At 35.0% G+C, this 16,794-nt stretch overlaps 2 protein-coding genes across 22 annotated transcripts in view; one reads left to right on the forward strand and one right to left on the reverse strand.

Moving 5' to 3' along the window:
• The window catches only part of LOC136836298 (uncharacterized), a 49,731-nt gene extending 38,560 nt beyond the window's left edge, over positions 1-11,171 (reverse strand). Inside the window, exon 1 of the mRNA XM_067100405.1 lies at positions 10,945-11,171. Within this exon, the coding sequence (XP_066956506.1) occupies positions 10,945-11,023 (79 nt within the window). The 5' untranslated portion in view covers positions 11,024-11,171. The remainder of the gene's footprint in view (positions 1-10,944) is intronic.
• Positions 1-16,794, forward strand: part of LOC136836217 (NADP-dependent malic enzyme-like) — an 87,800-nt gene that overhangs the window by 50,209 nt on the left and 20,797 nt on the right. For 13 of the 21 annotated variants that reach the window (XM_067100221.1, XM_067100227.1, XM_067100255.1 and 10 more), the window contains 3 exons: positions 7,234-7,399; positions 13,189-13,347; positions 14,294-14,475. In XM_067100221.1, the coding sequence (XP_066956322.1) occupies positions 7,234-7,399; positions 13,189-13,347; positions 14,294-14,475 (507 nt within the window). Of the gene's footprint in view, positions 1-1,739; positions 1,902-7,233; positions 7,400-13,188; positions 13,348-14,293; positions 14,476-16,794 lie in introns of those variants that run through there. The other 8 variants (XM_067100270.1, XM_067100248.1, XM_067100299.1 and 5 more) reach the window with 5 other exon arrangements.

Below are 16,794 nucleotides of genomic sequence, written 5' to 3' on the forward strand. Positions count from 1 at the left end.
CAGACTAAAAAGTTTTTTTATTAATTTATTTTAGTGCAGTTTAATAGTGAAGAGGAATGAGATGAAGTTTGTTTTTGTGGTACTGTAATTGTTGCTATACGTAGGAGTATAACGCCTACACTTATGCCGGTATAGGAACAACACTTGTTAAGATTAAGACTACATAATATCCTTGTAAGGTAGTTGATGGAAAGCTGACGAGTTTTTGTTTAGGGTGGGATTGGGGTTAAAACTAAATACACCATTCTAATTAGTGTCGCTGTAACGTTAATGAGATATTTTCTTGAAGATATAACAAAAACTTTTGTCTTTTTTTGTGGGGTTGGTGGACTGTTCATTCCGAGTTCAGTTACCTACACTTGCATTCGACGACACCACACGTGTGGCTGTAACCTTGGCCAATGATTTAAGAGAGGAGTCTGCCTTGCCTATGGTTATGTCACGCCACCCCAACGTCCCATATTTCATCATGCTCCTATTTCACTGGCACTCAGACAATCGATCAATTTGTCCCTGTCACTGAACTTTGCCCTAGATCAAGCCGGGTATGGTTGATGGAAGGCAACTTCTTGACAAGATTTTTTTTTCCTACATAGCAACTAGTAGGAGTTTGTCATTTATGATGTCCGTTGACTAATAGTATGTTTCACGATTGATTTAAAGCTCCCGGAAAATATTGGTAACTTAGTTCGTAAAGATTTACACTTCAGAAAATGCCCACCTGTTTCGTGTATGAGCTTTTAATGAATCGTAATTTCATCCTGTTTCGTCTGTTTGGTTTAGATTAACTATTTTTCGTGAAATCTTCACACTAATTTCTCTGTATATTTAACGTGGAAACAAGCAGGTTTGTTTACATTACCGAATAATCTTCGGCTGCGTCTTCGTGAACTGCCCTTACTGGTTGAAAAATTCGGTCTTAAGACTCTCTCTCTCTCTCTCTCTCTCTCTCTCTCTCTCTCTCTCTCTCTCTCTCTCTCTCTGTGTGTGTGTGTGTGTGTGTGTGTGTGTGTGTGTGTGTGTGTGTGTGTGAGAACTTTGTCGCTCACACAGGTATGTCTTTCAATTATACAAGTCTGTTTTTCAGTAGAATCTTTTTCGACACTACGCTATATTGTCTTAGGATTTTCCTCCCACTTTTATCTAGATTAAAAATACTTGATATTAAAGATTGACAGCCTCATGGCTTTTTATCTAAGGCATATTGTTTATCATGATTGGATGACGTATTGAAATGTACACATTTCAACTTTATAATTGATTTTGTATGGACGTTATTTTGTCAGCCAATCGGTCTTTTGTCTTGGAACTTCCGGCATTGTAAACTTTTATGTTAGTGATCGTCTTTAATTTAGAGTGTATTTGTAGTTTGCAGAGGATCGTGCTCCCGGAATATTAGAGAGAGAGAGAGAGAGAGAGAGAGAGAGAGAGAGAGAGCGAGCTAATCTTAAAATTTCGGAATTGATGATTTTCTGTCTGTCACTTCCGGTTTTATATTTGGATGCCGTCCAATCAGATCCCACTCGGTCCATCAGGTGGGTCTCTCATTTATGTATCATGGCAGGCGTCAAGGAAACTAAGGCAAAGAAAAAGAAAACGAAAGAAAACAAAACCAAATTTCTGAGGAATGAGGGGGTAGACGTGTTAGGCCAAGAACCGACGAGATGTAGAGGGAAGCGTGTGTCTGTGTGTCTGTGTATGTGCCAGCTGGTAGTGAGGTGAGGGGGACAGAGGGAGAAGGAGAGACTAGTAACTGGTGGCGATGGGGGGGGAGCTTTGTTGGGGATGCCGGTTGCCTATGAGTGGGAGTGCCAGTTTCGGTAAGACTGGCGGTGGTGGAGGGAAAACCGAGCAAGTCAGTGAGCGAATGAGTGTTTGTGATTACCGTGAGTTAATTACAGGTGAGTGAAGGCAGAAGGTGTAGGTTTCATACTTGTATTTGGAGGGTTTTCAATGAATTGTGCGTTTCTGTACTTTTACATAAGAGGTTAATGACTTTGTAGTACTCCAGTTCACATAAATGAATTATTTATTTCACTTTCAGGACATAAAATAAAATCTTGTATTTACTTGCGTGAAAACTGCTAGCTGTTGCCTGCATTCAAGAGTTTAAAATGTATGCGTTGGCAATTTGGAGTATAAAGAGTTTATTCCGGGTCGCTGCCGCATATATTTTTATCTAGTTGTCATGGTATCCGTGGTCAGAAGGCTGGAGGCCTGAATGTTGTATTTCTTTACACCATTCTGTAGGGAAATCATCATTTTGTCAAAATGATATTAGACCTAAGAAACCTATAAGGAGTTAACCAAACCTATAAGGAGTTAACCATGCAATCTTTTAGTTAATGGAAATGCAACGGTTTAATAGAATTTGTAGCAGTAACTTCTATCATGCCACATTTTGAGACTTGTTTGGATTAATTTTTTTTTTTTCGTGTTATTTACGTTAGCTGCGATAGCTGGTCGCGTGTTTATCGTAAGATAGTTTGCTTAATAACCATTTTAACCAGTTGGTCTCTTTTTCGCCTCTGTTTCCCACCGTTGAGTTGAATCTCATTTCTTTTAGTTTGCAGACATTGCATGAACTCACTGAGAGCGTTGTTGTTATCGAATTAGATGACAAAAGCTTTTCGAGTTTATCATTGATTCGTAGATACGGAGACTCGACGTGGATTTTCGAATGATGAAGACTTATCTTACTTCATTGTCATATATTCTTATACACTGAGGCTTGGCATGGGTTTTGTATTATTCTACGTAGGCGGATAATGCGTATGAGCGTATGTAACAACAGCGGGTATTTGTCTAGATTTTAAATATTAATGCGTGTTTTGATAGCCTTTTCCTTTGCTTATCCGGTCCGTGGGTTTGTTTTGTTATATCAGTGTGAACGGCAGATTTATATGAGACGTGTGATTAAATATATATCCTCAGTTGGTCAGTTTTCATTTGCTATTTACTTATGAAAGCAGATAAGTAAGGAAATTACATGTTAAATCTCTCTCTCTCTCTCTCTCTCTCTCTCTCTCTCTCTCTCTCTCTCTCTCTCTCTCTCTCTCTCTCTCTCCCCGTCAGCAATTTATATCATTCCACTCTTATGGAATTTTAGTTTAAATGTCATTTTTTATTAGCAATTAGTAAAATCATTAGAAATTTGCATTGAAACTTATGACGGGTTGTAAATCTCACAGCATGTATGGTTGAGTGTAGGCTGGTAATTACCCTCTGTAAATTATTTGATAAAGACTATAAATTTATTCTGCGCGTACGTGATGTACCTGTCAGGTGTTATGCCTGTAGGTAATCCCTTTAATTCTCAAGGGCAAACTGTCACTTGTCACGTATTTAAAGGGGAGAGAGAGAGAGAATTTCCTCTGCTTGCGTGTGCTGGGAATCCCCCACACGGATTCCAAAGGCGTTTTTCTTGTGTGTGTTTGTGTGTGTGGTAAAATGCCCTGCCCTTTATCATGTACAGTATTTCCGATTCATTTACTTGGGCATCTCCAAGTCTGTGAACACAGCTCTCTCTCTCTCTCTCTCTCTCTCTCTCTCTCTTGTCATTTCATCATTGTAGGGGTGGGTAGAGCTCTCGGCTAGCACGCTGTTCGACTTTCCGACAGGCCAATGAAGAATTAGAGGAATTTATTGCTGGTGATAGAAATAAATTTCTCGTCATAATGTGGTTCGGATTCCACAATAAGCTGTAGGTCCCGTTGCTAGGTAAGCAGTTGGTTCTTAACCACGTAAAATAAATTCAATCCTTCGGGCCAGCCCTAGGAGAGCTGTTAATCAGTTCAGTGGTCTGGTTAAACTAAGATATACTTTTTCTCTCTCTTGTCGAGTTGGTGTAAAGTTTTTTCATTAAGCGTTTTATATGTTCAGTGCACTGATTATTTCGTATGATATAATAATAAGCTAACAACTACGACTTTCTGAAGGTGTTCATATTGTTTGTTGCATGGTTGTTGTTGTTATTATTATTATTATTATTATTATTATTATTATTATTATTATTATTATTATCAACATTTTAACACCTTGAAAATAATAAATTATTACAAAAGGTCAGTATTTATTATTCCTTTAAGAGAAAAGGCAAAGGTATATTACACAGATACCACGAGAGAGTACTCAAGACTAATCCAGGTGTTATTCTGTTGATCAGAAGTGAATATTTCAAGAAACCACTTTCCTCCCCACTCAAGCAACGGCCATCAGTAGGAAAAGAGTTGGTTTCCTTGTTCGAAATGATTTTTGATGACGGTCATCAATAAAAGTAACCGTCGGTTAGGTGTAAGGAGCAGGAAGATGTTTATGTAGACAGATGGTTGGTCAGTTACGTTTTTGGGAGTGAAGGCTTGGATGACAGGCGTTGCACTTTTCCTCGAGTCATGTCAACGTATATAATCATTTTGTTTACTCATTACATACGTATATAAAAGTTTATAAACATTACACACACACACACACACACACATATATGTGGGTGTAATCGCTTATGTACTGAAGTCACGTGTATCTACTGTGATTTTTAAGCATATATATATATATATATATATATATATATATATATATATATATATATATATATATATATATATATATATACAGTAGATATGTATATGTATATACGTACGCGTGTGTGTTGTATTATCATATATACAGTACATATATACATACATACTTCATAGCACTCCGGGAAAACTATATCAATTCTCTAAAGACTTCAGCAAAATTATTTACTAAATATTTTTAACTTAGCCTTTTTTTGTTGTCATAGCCCATAGGTGCTGCCATCAAAAGTTCTTGAATAAGGTGAACAAGCATGTTTAAAAGTTGGATGTTCATGTTTAAGATAAGAATTTTTCATTTTCTTGCGTATTCATAAACATTTTGGCGAGAAAATGAGAAAATTTTAGACAACGATGGGAATTTTCTCTGGAATTAATGGACTGAATTTATGTAAAATCGGTTGAATGACCAGACTAGTTTACTTCATATATATGGTTTTATAGGCGATTTCGTTTAATTTTGTTGGGAAGTCGAAGTGAACCCGTTTTTGTTGTCATCTGCTTCAAACACACACACACACACACACACAATGAGAGAGAGAGAGAGAGAGAGAGAGAGAGAGAGAGAGAGAGAATGGTGCGGAAACGACCCCCTTTAGTCTCACTGGAGAAATTCGAACTGCAAAGCCCTTTCAGTTTTGAAAAGAAGCAAACATACGGTGAATACGTCTGTTAACCCAAGACCCATTGAATAAACCTTGCATTAACCTCGCAGTTTCTACGACAAGGTTACTTTTCAAGTTAGGGTTGCGAAATGGAGCAAAGGCAGAGGCGTTAATGCTCACTGGTGAAATCAGGTACCTGGGTAGGTAGGTCTAGGTGAAAGGTTTGCTTCTGCCTTTCTCACGATTGGAATCGGTGGAATGTTACCAAGTGTTATTTTTTTCTTGTCTTTTGTTTTTATGAGAAGCAGGTAACGTATTTAGACATTTATAGATAGAACTTACAAAGGCCGAAAAACTTGGAAGATCAAAGAAGCCTGTTATCTGCCCTAAAATCGTCTGAAGAACGGCTGAAGAAGAAAATCATACAAGTGATGCAAATTTATGAACAATGGCGTTCTTTTTCTCCAGATTTCCGGTAGCTGAGGCTTAATGCTCTTGTATTTTAATGGTTTTTAATTCAGATAATTGCCCCACTCATTCCTGTGTATAACCTTGAAGTTTGCGTCCATAATAATATAACTTTATAGCCTCTGATGATTGCAGGGTATATTCCAAAGAGAATATTTACAACGAAGTTGAGCTTCTTGGCTTGCACAGATGTTGGTGTTTCAAGAGTGATTTCGCTCGGTCTGATTGCGGATCCGCACCACGTACTACTACACGTATTGACACCTGAAGTGTTCTGTTCAGTAGTCAGCTGCATTGCTAATGGCTGGTGATTGTTAATGTTAAGTCTGAAATTCGAATTCAGTTCCTGAAATGACCTGTAAGACCTTGGGAGTGCAACAGAAAGTTGAAATTGGACACCGATGTGCATATTAATGCAATTAAGTAGATGCAGCACGTGCTCCCAATTTGCGCCATGTTCCTATTCATATATTTTCCTCACTTGAAAACAGGACAACCTAATAATAAATCGTTTCTAAACCAGTATCTAAACTTGACAAACATGAAATTTATTGGCTATTGTAAAGGGTACCGTAGGAATAATGAAACTTGCAGGCTTCTAAATAAATATTATTTAGGATCGCATGTTGATTTTCCCAACAAAAATGCTTAACAAGTAAGAAAATAAAATAAGGTTTAACCAGTGCAAAGGTAGGATTCGGTAGACCACTCAAGGAGATTCTCTAACTAAAGGTACTTTGCAAACAACAAAACTGAGATGGAGAAAAGGTATTCATAAGCCAAGTGGTCATTCTATTTCAAGCGAGGAGGGACGGTCACGCCCCGAAGATTATCTTTGTGCAAATGAAAAGTTCTTGGGAGAGGAAAAAGGGGGAGTGGGTGGGAGGAGGAGGTTGTTATCACATTGTCTTTGTGTGGGTGGTGGGTAAGGGGATTTGGGAGGAAGGGACTGTTGAAAGGTAGTGGAATGCCTGTGGAGATCTCGTCTGAATTCTGAGCATTTTAAGTAGCACATTCTCTCTCTCTCTCTCTCTCTCTCTCTCTCTCTCTCTCTCTCTCTCTCTCTCTCTCTCTCTCTCTCTCTCTCTCAAAATGTGACGTTGGTTTTGCCGTTTAATTTGAAAATTACAGGCTCTGTAGGTTCTTTGTTTGATATATTTATATTCTGCCGTTAAGAACCTTCTCTCCTGTATTTAGTATGCGAATGATCTTTATAGTTTTAACTAATTTAAATAGATAAGGTAACTGGATCTTGGGTCTTGTTCCTGCCTGTAGTTAGTCTATAACAATGGGTACAGTGTTGTGATATGAACTAGATTTAATGTACATGTGATTCGTAAATCCGGATGTTATAATAAAAGCGTTGGTAACTTTTGGTTAGTGGAACTATATATGTTTCTTTAATTCAACTTTTGTCTTACAATGAGCATATGTATTTTATTTCGCTTTTCCTTCGTTATTTCGACGTGTGAAATCTCTCTCTCTCTCTCTCTCTCTCTCTCTCTCTCTCTCTCTCTCTCTCTCTCTCTCTCTCTCTCTCTCTGTATATTTTCAAATTGATTATATGATTTTATTTGTATTCTTTACAGCAGTGGCGGTCGTGTTAGTGGTCATACAAGGGTACTGCTGGGCAGCATGAATGACCTAAGAAGAGATCGGCTGGGGCAGCGCCCTTATCATGAACATACGGGCGACAACATCTGCCCCAACATGGTCAGGGGCATTGACTACCTTCGTGACCCCAGGTTGAACAAGGTCAGTTGAGAGTCGTAGTGAATTTGTATGAGCTTTAAGAATCAGTTAATTAAACCTGATTATGTACATTAAAAACCAGATACATCCTTTAAAAACCAGATTATATCCTTTAAAAACCAGATTATATCCTTTAAAAACCAGATTATATACTTTCAGAATCAGATTTTATACTTTCAAAACTAGATTATATACCTTAAAAACCAGATTACATACTTTAAAAACCAGATTATATACTTTCAAGACCAGATTTTATACTTTCAAAACTAGATTATATACTTTCAAAGCCAGATTTTTTACTTTAAAAGCCAGATTACGTTGAGTGTTGAATATTAATGTCAAGTGCGATGATGATGATAGTGAAAAATAAATTCATAATTTTTAGATTAGATCCAATCACAGTTTGTCATGAATGATTGCATAGTGACTCAAAGGCGATAACGTTGTAATCTTATCAACCGTGACATTCGTACGAATGACACGAGTAATTCTACCTTTTTTTGTTAAATTGTCTGGGAAACTGGGATATATCCATTATCTCTTAGTGTAAACATACTGTATGCATTCATAGTCAACTATGAAATTAATTTTTTAGCTTTACTAGATGTTTTTAGTGTAAATATGTAATTATTTCTTTTAGTTTTAACATATATTTTTTAAAGCATCATGATGTGATGAGAAATAATAATTTAAGTAATAATTCATACTCTTTTTCGATGTTACTCGGACCATGTCAAAAACAGCAGGTTAGTGAACGGGATGTCACCTTTCTGGAAAATTTCTGAATTATCACTACTTCGCTTCGAAGACACCCTTTCTCACAATTTCGCATCAACATTTTGTCGCGTCATCATTCTGCCTCGAAAAATTTGTCGCCATCTTTGCCTACGAAATATTTTTCTTTGTCATTACAAATATTTTTTATCACCTTTTTGCCTCCTGAAGTATTTTTTCCTTCAAGATTTTGCCTTAAATATGCCTTTGTCGTCAATTTGTCGAGAAATCCTCGATTTTTTTTTTATTCCTGGAAGAATATTTCCATCACAATCGATTGTTTTTTTTTTTTTTTTCCTGGAAGAATATTTCCATCACAATCTTGCTTTGAAAACATTTTGTCGCTTTTTGCCTAAAATATTTTTTTTATGCCACCAATCAGCTTCAAAAAATATTTTCACAACTTTGCTTCGTGTTCTTGAAAAGGCTATATATTTTGAATGATTGAATTCGAATTATATTAATCGCATCAAGAATGTCAAAAAGCTTACAACTGCACCTTTGCACTTCCGCACGCCACCGATGTGACTTGCGCACGCGCGGAAAGTTAACGAACGTCATTAATTGACATCCAAGCTCTATTTTTTTTCTCTCTGAGTAAAAATCTTGCAATAGAATTTTCTCTTGTGTCAACTCATTAACTTCTCGACTTGTTGGCAAATACGTGACGGAAGGGAGCAACTTTTCACTCGGAATATTGTAAAGGTCGGAGGTTCTGGTGGACGATTTTATTATTTTCTCTCAATCATTCATGTGACCACAGTTTATTTTCAGACTATTTAAGGGATTTCTATTTTGGGATGTGAAAATGTGTACTCTCTCTCTCTCTCTCTCTCTCTCTCTCTCTCTCTCTCTCTCTCTCTCTCTCTCTCTCTCTCTTATAAATTTTATAAATTTTAAAGTAAACCAACATTTAAGTTTTCTTTTATAATCGGGACAATTTTTCAGTACTACGTGAATCCAGATTCTCTCTCTCTCTCTCTCTCTCTCTCTCTCTCTCTCTCTCTCTCTTATAAATTTTAAACTAAACCAACATTAAAGTTTCTCGTATACTCTCTCTCTCTCTCTCTCTCTCTCTCTCTCTCTCTCTCTTATAAATTTTAAACTAAACCAACATTGTTCTCTTATAATCGGGACAATATTCAGCACTCCTTGAATCCAGATATTCTCTCTCTTCTCTCTCTCTCTCTCTCTCTCTCTCTCTCTCTCTCTCTCTCTCTCTCTCTCTCTCTCTCTCTCCCCGGTTGCACAGTGACTGGGCCACCTTATAATCAGTGGGTCCTGCCTGTATATATCATCGAAATCATCTTGGACTCATCGTAGGTATATATCATCGCCGAATCTCACCGGGTCCAAATGAGGTTTGAAATGAAGCGGTACAGACACGTACCACATGTCAAGGATATGTCGAAAGGAATCCTGTGCCAGATGCTAAGCAATGATCCGAGTTTGTCAGCCGGGTGTGGCTCCTTTGGTATATCGCAAGGAGGGTCTTTAAATTTATAGCGCGGAAGCGGATCTTCTTCCTAGCTAATTCTTTCGAGAGGAGTGGTTGCTAGGAGGGGGTTGTTATCTAGTTAGTGCCTCTCTCTCTCTCTCTCTCTCTCTCTCTCTCTCTCTCTCTCTCTCTCTCTCTCTCTCTCTCTCTCTCTCTCTCTCTTTTCATGTAATTTGTCCTTCCCATTAAGTCTTACTTAAACTGAAACTATTTCAAAATATTTTGTTGTAAGGACATTGCCCAGCACTATGTGAATTCCGGACTCTCTCTCTCTCTCTCTCTCTCTCTCTCTCTCTCTCTCTCTCTCTCTCTCTCTCTCTCTCTCCTGGTAGTGTAGCAGTTCTTGCATTAATGTATTTCTTCAACCGAAATTATCATATTTTTATACCGTTCTCAGTAGACTTACAGCACGCTTTGGTTAGATAGTGTACGTAGCTTTTATTATTATTATCACGCTGTTCATGTTTAGACTCTCCCAGTCTAAAGTGAATGGAAGTTTTTTCTTCATTTTTTTCCGGAACATCTGTCCACAACACATAACGGATGCCAGATGTGAACAAATTCGTTAGCAGCTGATAATTGTGTGTATGAATATATGTCTTTCATGATTTATTACCGTTATTATTTGTAGAGTATTAGCAGCAAGTGAAACAACTGTAACCTAAAAGATCCATAGGATAATCGTTCTTGATTGAAGGTCAGGACGTTCATGAGCTGGCGAGCGCTTATCTTAGGACGAGTAGTGTTTCTTTAATATCGAATGTCAACCTTCCTCGTTGAGTAACCAGTAACCAAGCTCTGTGTGACATGTGCATGGACGGGAGTGCTTTGATATCGGTGATTGAATTTAGTCGTAACAGGATGTGAAGTCATTATATTCCGCCTGACTGGTGTTATGTGCATGGAATTAATTGTTTTGGCGTTGTCGATGCACATCATTGCTAAAATAAGCGCAAGATGGCCGAAAGTATCTTAGTGCTTCGTTTGACAGTCTAAATTTCGTCAGTCAGCTCGCCACTAGTACGTTCTTGCTTCGATTTGATTATGGTATTAATAAAATGCATTCCATAGAATCACTGTTGGGAGTAACTCGAGCTTCGAGGAATTAAGTCTAGTTTTTCGTTCGGACTAATGCTGCACTGTCAGCTGTATCGATTTAGATGATGTATATTCCGTAAGTCATGGGTATATGTAGAATTATATGTTCTGTATTACTTTAGAAAGAAATAATTATAAGTTCTGTATTACTTTAGAAAGAAATACTATACTTGCTCACCTGATGACTTTTCCCGCCGTAGACATCGACACCAACAGCAGTAGCTAGCAATGTCGGAAGCTCGTTCTAGCCACCTCATGATTGCAGCAATTGCACTTATTCACTGTAAGATCACTGCTTTTCCTTCCCTCTCATAAGACTATAAGGAAGGCACTGTTTCTGTGACCTGACAAATTATTATACCACTAAATAATGAGAAAGATGTAATTTGTGCACATAGTCTCACGTTGCAGTCCTGTAATTGTTGTGATGTATTTGTTTAACTTGTGGGTACGTAAAATAAAATTCACAGCACGGTCGAAGAAAAATAATAAAATCTCGTCCTACATTTTTATAAATAAATAACACTGATGAGAAGAGAGAGAAAACCCGTATGATGCTACCCGTGCAAGCACAGCGGTCCAACAGAACTCCATAAACCCTCGAGTATGTACTGAGGTCAGCCTCGTATTAAAACTAGCTGTGAAGGATTCTCTGATACTCCCTTCTCATTTTCAACTCTCTTTGAAGAAGTACGACCCGACTCCCGGGCTATATTGAATCAGAGAATGTATTTTGATGAAGACGGAAGTTTTTTTTTTTTGTTTTTTTTTTTTGTTTTGACGACTATTAGAAATTTATTTGAAGTGCTGATCAGCAATTTGTTATAGAGATTTTTTTTAGTGGTGTTTGGCAACTGTTGGAAGCCAGACAAGGTTGGCACACGTAATCGGGTGAGGGGAGAGTCGAGTAGTGTATTGGGTGGGGGTTGGAAGACGGGGGGAGGGGTTGTCTGTAGAGAGGAAGATGGTTGGAAGGTTTTTTTTTTCTCAGAGGGGAGAGTAATGTCTAGATTATCAACATCTGCCTCTATAATGTAATTCCACAAGATTAGCTCTAGTACGTACTTGTAGCATCCGTTTTTAGGTGTTGGAGTTAAACAAAACTTATTTCTTGGGAAGCCTTGTAAGTTACCGTGCTTGAGTTCAAAGTATACATTTTATGTTTAGGTGAAGGCTGGTACAAGTGAAAAAAAAATTTGGACGATGGTTTTTGTTGTTTTGTGTTCATTTGAAGTTCAGATTATATTAATTAACTTTTGTAAATGTTTATGGTTCTACCGAATAAGGATTACTTAGCAAACGAAGCAGAGATATGATGCATTTTAAGAACGCGGAATAGAAGCTGAAATTTCCAACGAGATTAATTTCATATTATATCAGCTGTAAAGTCAAGTAGTCGGCCACTTTTGTTGTGATGCCGTAATGCCTCAACGTTGAACCGTTGCCTGGTGACGGAGCATTACCTTGGCCCTAGCTTTAAAGGGTTTCTCTCGTCGTAGCCAGCCTGTAAGGTACGGCAGTCGGTTTCTATGGGAAGCGTTTAACATAATACCGTGGAAGTTGAACGAGAACAGTCCGCACAAGGAATATTTTAGAAATTACCAGCCATTTTATCAACAACTAAGGAAATCTCATGCAACAATGTCTTCAGAAATCTTGACTGCAGCATATTTGATGTAGTTTGTTCTACGTGACATAATGCTGAAGCAAATCAGTTTGGTGAGTTGGTAAGGACACTACGCTAATGGTTTTTTCCACCTTGTATGCATATTTTTCAAAGGCGCCATCAAGTTGGCCTAGCACCGAATCTCACCGAGCTTGCTACAGTGCTTTTGTACATTTCTGCTAATTTCTGTTTTCAAGTCATACTATTTGTCATATCCATTTGTTCCTACACAGATACAAACTGTGTTTTTATATAATTTTGCTTCTTTTATATAGGGATATTGCTTCTGTGTAAAGAACTTCAGGTTTGTATGTTCAGGGATATAAAAATTACTTTCAAAAAGTTTATATTTGTTCCTACACAAGTACAAACCGTAGTTGTTTACATAAAAGCTAAATCCCTGTGTGAAGAACTTCAGGTTTGTTTGTTAGGAAAAATGCAAATTACTTTAAAAATCGGATATTTTAATGCTACTCTCTCAGTAATTATTATATGAAATTAGCCTGGGTTTTCATTCAGTATTTTTTCTGTGGTTTCAGGAAAATTAGACGTCATGAAATGTGTGTTATTCATAACATGTAAGTTTATGCATTTCTAAATAGTTTTAGAAGAGAATATAGAATTTAGGACAAAGGCCAAGCGCTGGGTCGTACTAGGTCGTTCAGCGCTGGTGTTCTATAGGTCTAACACTACAGGAATGAATCCTGTGAAGCTGGTTTTTGTTAACCGGACCCTTTTCACCTTCTTGTATTTCAGGGTATGGCCTTTAGTTTAGAGGAACGTCAGGTTTTGGGTCTTCATGGACTGATCCCCCCCAGATTTAAAACTCAAGAGGAACAGGTCGATTTATGTCGTAAAAATATTGAACGGTATCAGGAGCCCCTCAACAAATACATCTATCTCGCTGGTCTTCAGGTATTTTTCTGCTGCGTATTTCTGTTCTTGATAATAAATTTCATTCGTGCCGATTCTGCAGTCGAGTCTACTTTCCATAAAAGTGATTTTTTTCTGTTGTAAAAAGTAGTCATTAAGAAAATAACGTACCGAAGTAGTAGGCCTAGTAGTTAGTGCATTAATAATAATGTTAAATTTTGTGTTGCTACAGTTTGCAGATTGCTTAGTAATCAAGTATCTTAAATCAATTAATAATAATGTGTTAAGTATTGCTACAGTTTCCCGATTTCTTAGTAGTCAAGTAACTTAAATAAATTAATGATAATGTGTTAAGTATTGCTACAGCTTCCAGATTGCTTAGTAATCAAGTATCTTAAATCAGTTAATAATATGTGTTAAGTATTGTTACAGTTTACAGGTTGCTTAGTAATCAAGTATCTTAAATCAATTAATAATAATATGTTAAGTATTGCTACAGTTTGCAGATTGCCTAGTAATCAAGTGTCGTAAATCAATTAATAATACTGTAATGTGTTAAGTATTGCCGCAGTTTGCAGATTGCCTAGTAATCAAGTATCTTGAATCAATTAATATTGTGTTAAATATTGCTACAGTTTGCAGGTTGCTTAGTAATCAAGAGTCTTAAATCAATTTGATTAATAATAATGTGTTAAGTATTGCTACAGTTTGCACATTGGTTAGTAATCAAGTGTCTTAAATCAATTAATAATGTGTTGAGTATTGCTACAGTTTGCAGATTGCTTAGTAATCAAGTGTCTTAAATCAATTAGTAATGATGTGCTAAGTATTGCTACAGTTTGCAGGTTGCTTAGTAATCAAGTATTTTAAATAAGTTCTAATGGAAATAACTAAATACAGCAATTGCAGATTATACTAATTTAAATTTGTGAACCAAATCCCACCTAACGTTCACGATACTTAATTTTGCCCACATGACCTCCCACAGGATCGAAACGAACGTCTGTTCTACCGCCTTCTAAGTGAAAATGTGGAAGAATACATGCCCATTGTGTACACGCCCACCGTGGGTCTGGCTTGTCAGAAGTTCGGTTTGATTTTCCGCAGACCGAGGGGCCTTTTCATTTCCATCCACGACAAAGGCCACGTCTATGACGTCATGAGGAACTGGTTGGTCAAATGATTACGATTTTGTCGAATGATTATATGATTTAGCTAAATGGTTACGATTTAGTCGAATGATTGTTTTAGTTAAATGATTATGATTTAGTTGAATGATTATGATTTAGTTAAATGGTTACGAATTAGTCGAATGATTGCTTTAGTTAAATGACCATGATCTAGTTAAATGAAAGGTTTAGTTAAATGATTATGATTTAGTTAAATGGTTATGATTTAGTTAAATGATTGTGATTTAGTTAAATGATTACAATATAGTTAAATGATTGATTTAGATAAATGGTAATGATTTAGTTAAATGATTATGATTTAAATGATCATGATTTAGTTGAATGACTGTTTTGGTTAAATGATCATGATTTAATTAAATGATTATGATTTAGTTAAATGGTTATGATTTAGTCAAATGATTATGATTTAGTTAAATGGTTGTGATTTAGTTAATCAAGATTTAGTGAAATGATCATGATTTAGTTAAATGATTATGATTTAGTTAAATGGTTATGATTTAGTTAAATAGTTAAGTGGTTATGATTTAGTTAAATGGTTGATTTAGTTAAATGATCGTGATTTAGTTGAATGATTATGATTTAAATGGTTATGATTTCGTTGAATGGTTATGATTTAAATGATCATAATTTAGTTAAATGGTTATGATTTAGTTAAATGGTTGATTCAGTTAAATGGTTATGATTTAGTTAAATGATTATGATTTACTTAAATGGTTATGATTTAGTTAAATGATTGATTTAGTTAAATGATTGATTTAAATGGTTATGACTTGGTTAAATGATTGATTTAAATGATTGTGATTGATTTAAATGGTTATGATTTAGTTAAATGATTATGATTTAGTTAAATGGGTATGATTTAGTTAAATGATTATGATTTAAATGGTTATGACTTGGTTAAATGATTGATTTAAATAATTATGATTGATTTAAAGGATTATGATTTAGTTAAATTATTAGGATTTAGTTAAATGGTTATGATTTAGTTAAATGGTTGATTTAGTTAAATGATCATGATTTAGTTAAATGATTATGGTTTAAATGATCATGATTTAGTTAAATGATCATGATTTAGTTAAATGATTACGATTTAGTTAAATGATTGATTTAAATGGTTATGATTTAGTTAAATGGTTATGATTTGGTTAAATGGTTATGATTTAGTTAAATGATTATGATTTAGTTAAATGATTGATTTAAATGGTTATGACTTGGGTAAATGATTTTTTAAATTTATGATTGATTTAAATGATTATGATTTAGTTAAATGATTAGAATTTAAATGATTATGATTTAGTTAAATGGTTATGATTTAGTTAAATGATTATGATTTAAATGGTTATGACTTGGTTACATGATTGATTTAAATGATTATGATTTGGTTAAATGATTAGGATTTAGTTAAACGACTAGGATTCAGTTAAATGGTTGTAATTAGTTAAATGATTATGGTTTTGTTAAATGATTATGATTTAGTTAAATGATATTGATTTAGTTAAATGATCATGATTTCGTTAAATTATTATGATTTAAATGGTTATGATTTAGTTAAATGATTATGGTTATTTAAATTATGATTTAAATGGTTATGAATTAGTTAAATGATCATGATTTAGTTAAATTATTATGATTTAAATGGTCATGATTTAGTTAAATGATCATGATTTAGTTAAATGATTATGAATTAGGTAAATGATTATGATTTAAATGGTTATGATTTAGTTAAATAGTTATGGTTTAGTTAAATGGTTATGATTTAGTTAAATGGTTATGATTTAAATGATTATGATTTAGTTAAATGATTGTTTTAGTTAAATTATCATGATTTAGTCGAATGATTATGATTTAGTTAAATGATTGTTTTAGTTAAATTATCATGATTTAGTCGAATGATTATGATTTAGTTAAATGATTGTTTTAGTTAAATTATCATGATTTAGTTAAGTGGTTATGATTTGGTTAAATGATGACTTTGTTAAATGGTTATGATTTAGTTAAATGACTGATTTAGTTAAATGATCACAATTTAGTTATTATTATGATTTAGTTAAATGGTTGATTTAGTTAAATGTTGATTTAGTTAAATGGTTATGATGTAGTTAAATGATAATGATTTAAATGGTTATGATTTACTTAAATGATTATGATTTAGTGAAATGGTTATGATTTAGTTAAATGGTTATGATTTAGTGAAATGGTTATGATTTAGTTAAATGGTTATGATTTAGTTAAATGGTTATGATTTAGTTAAGTGGTTATGATTTAGTTAAATGGTTATGATTTAGTTGAATGATTATGA

Source organism: Macrobrachium rosenbergii, chromosome 4 (genome assembly GCF_040412425.1).
Source record: "Macrobrachium rosenbergii isolate ZJJX-2024 chromosome 4, ASM4041242v1, whole genome shotgun sequence".
In the NCBI taxonomy this organism is placed as follows: Eukaryota; Metazoa; Arthropoda; class Malacostraca; order Decapoda; family Palaemonidae; genus Macrobrachium; species Macrobrachium rosenbergii.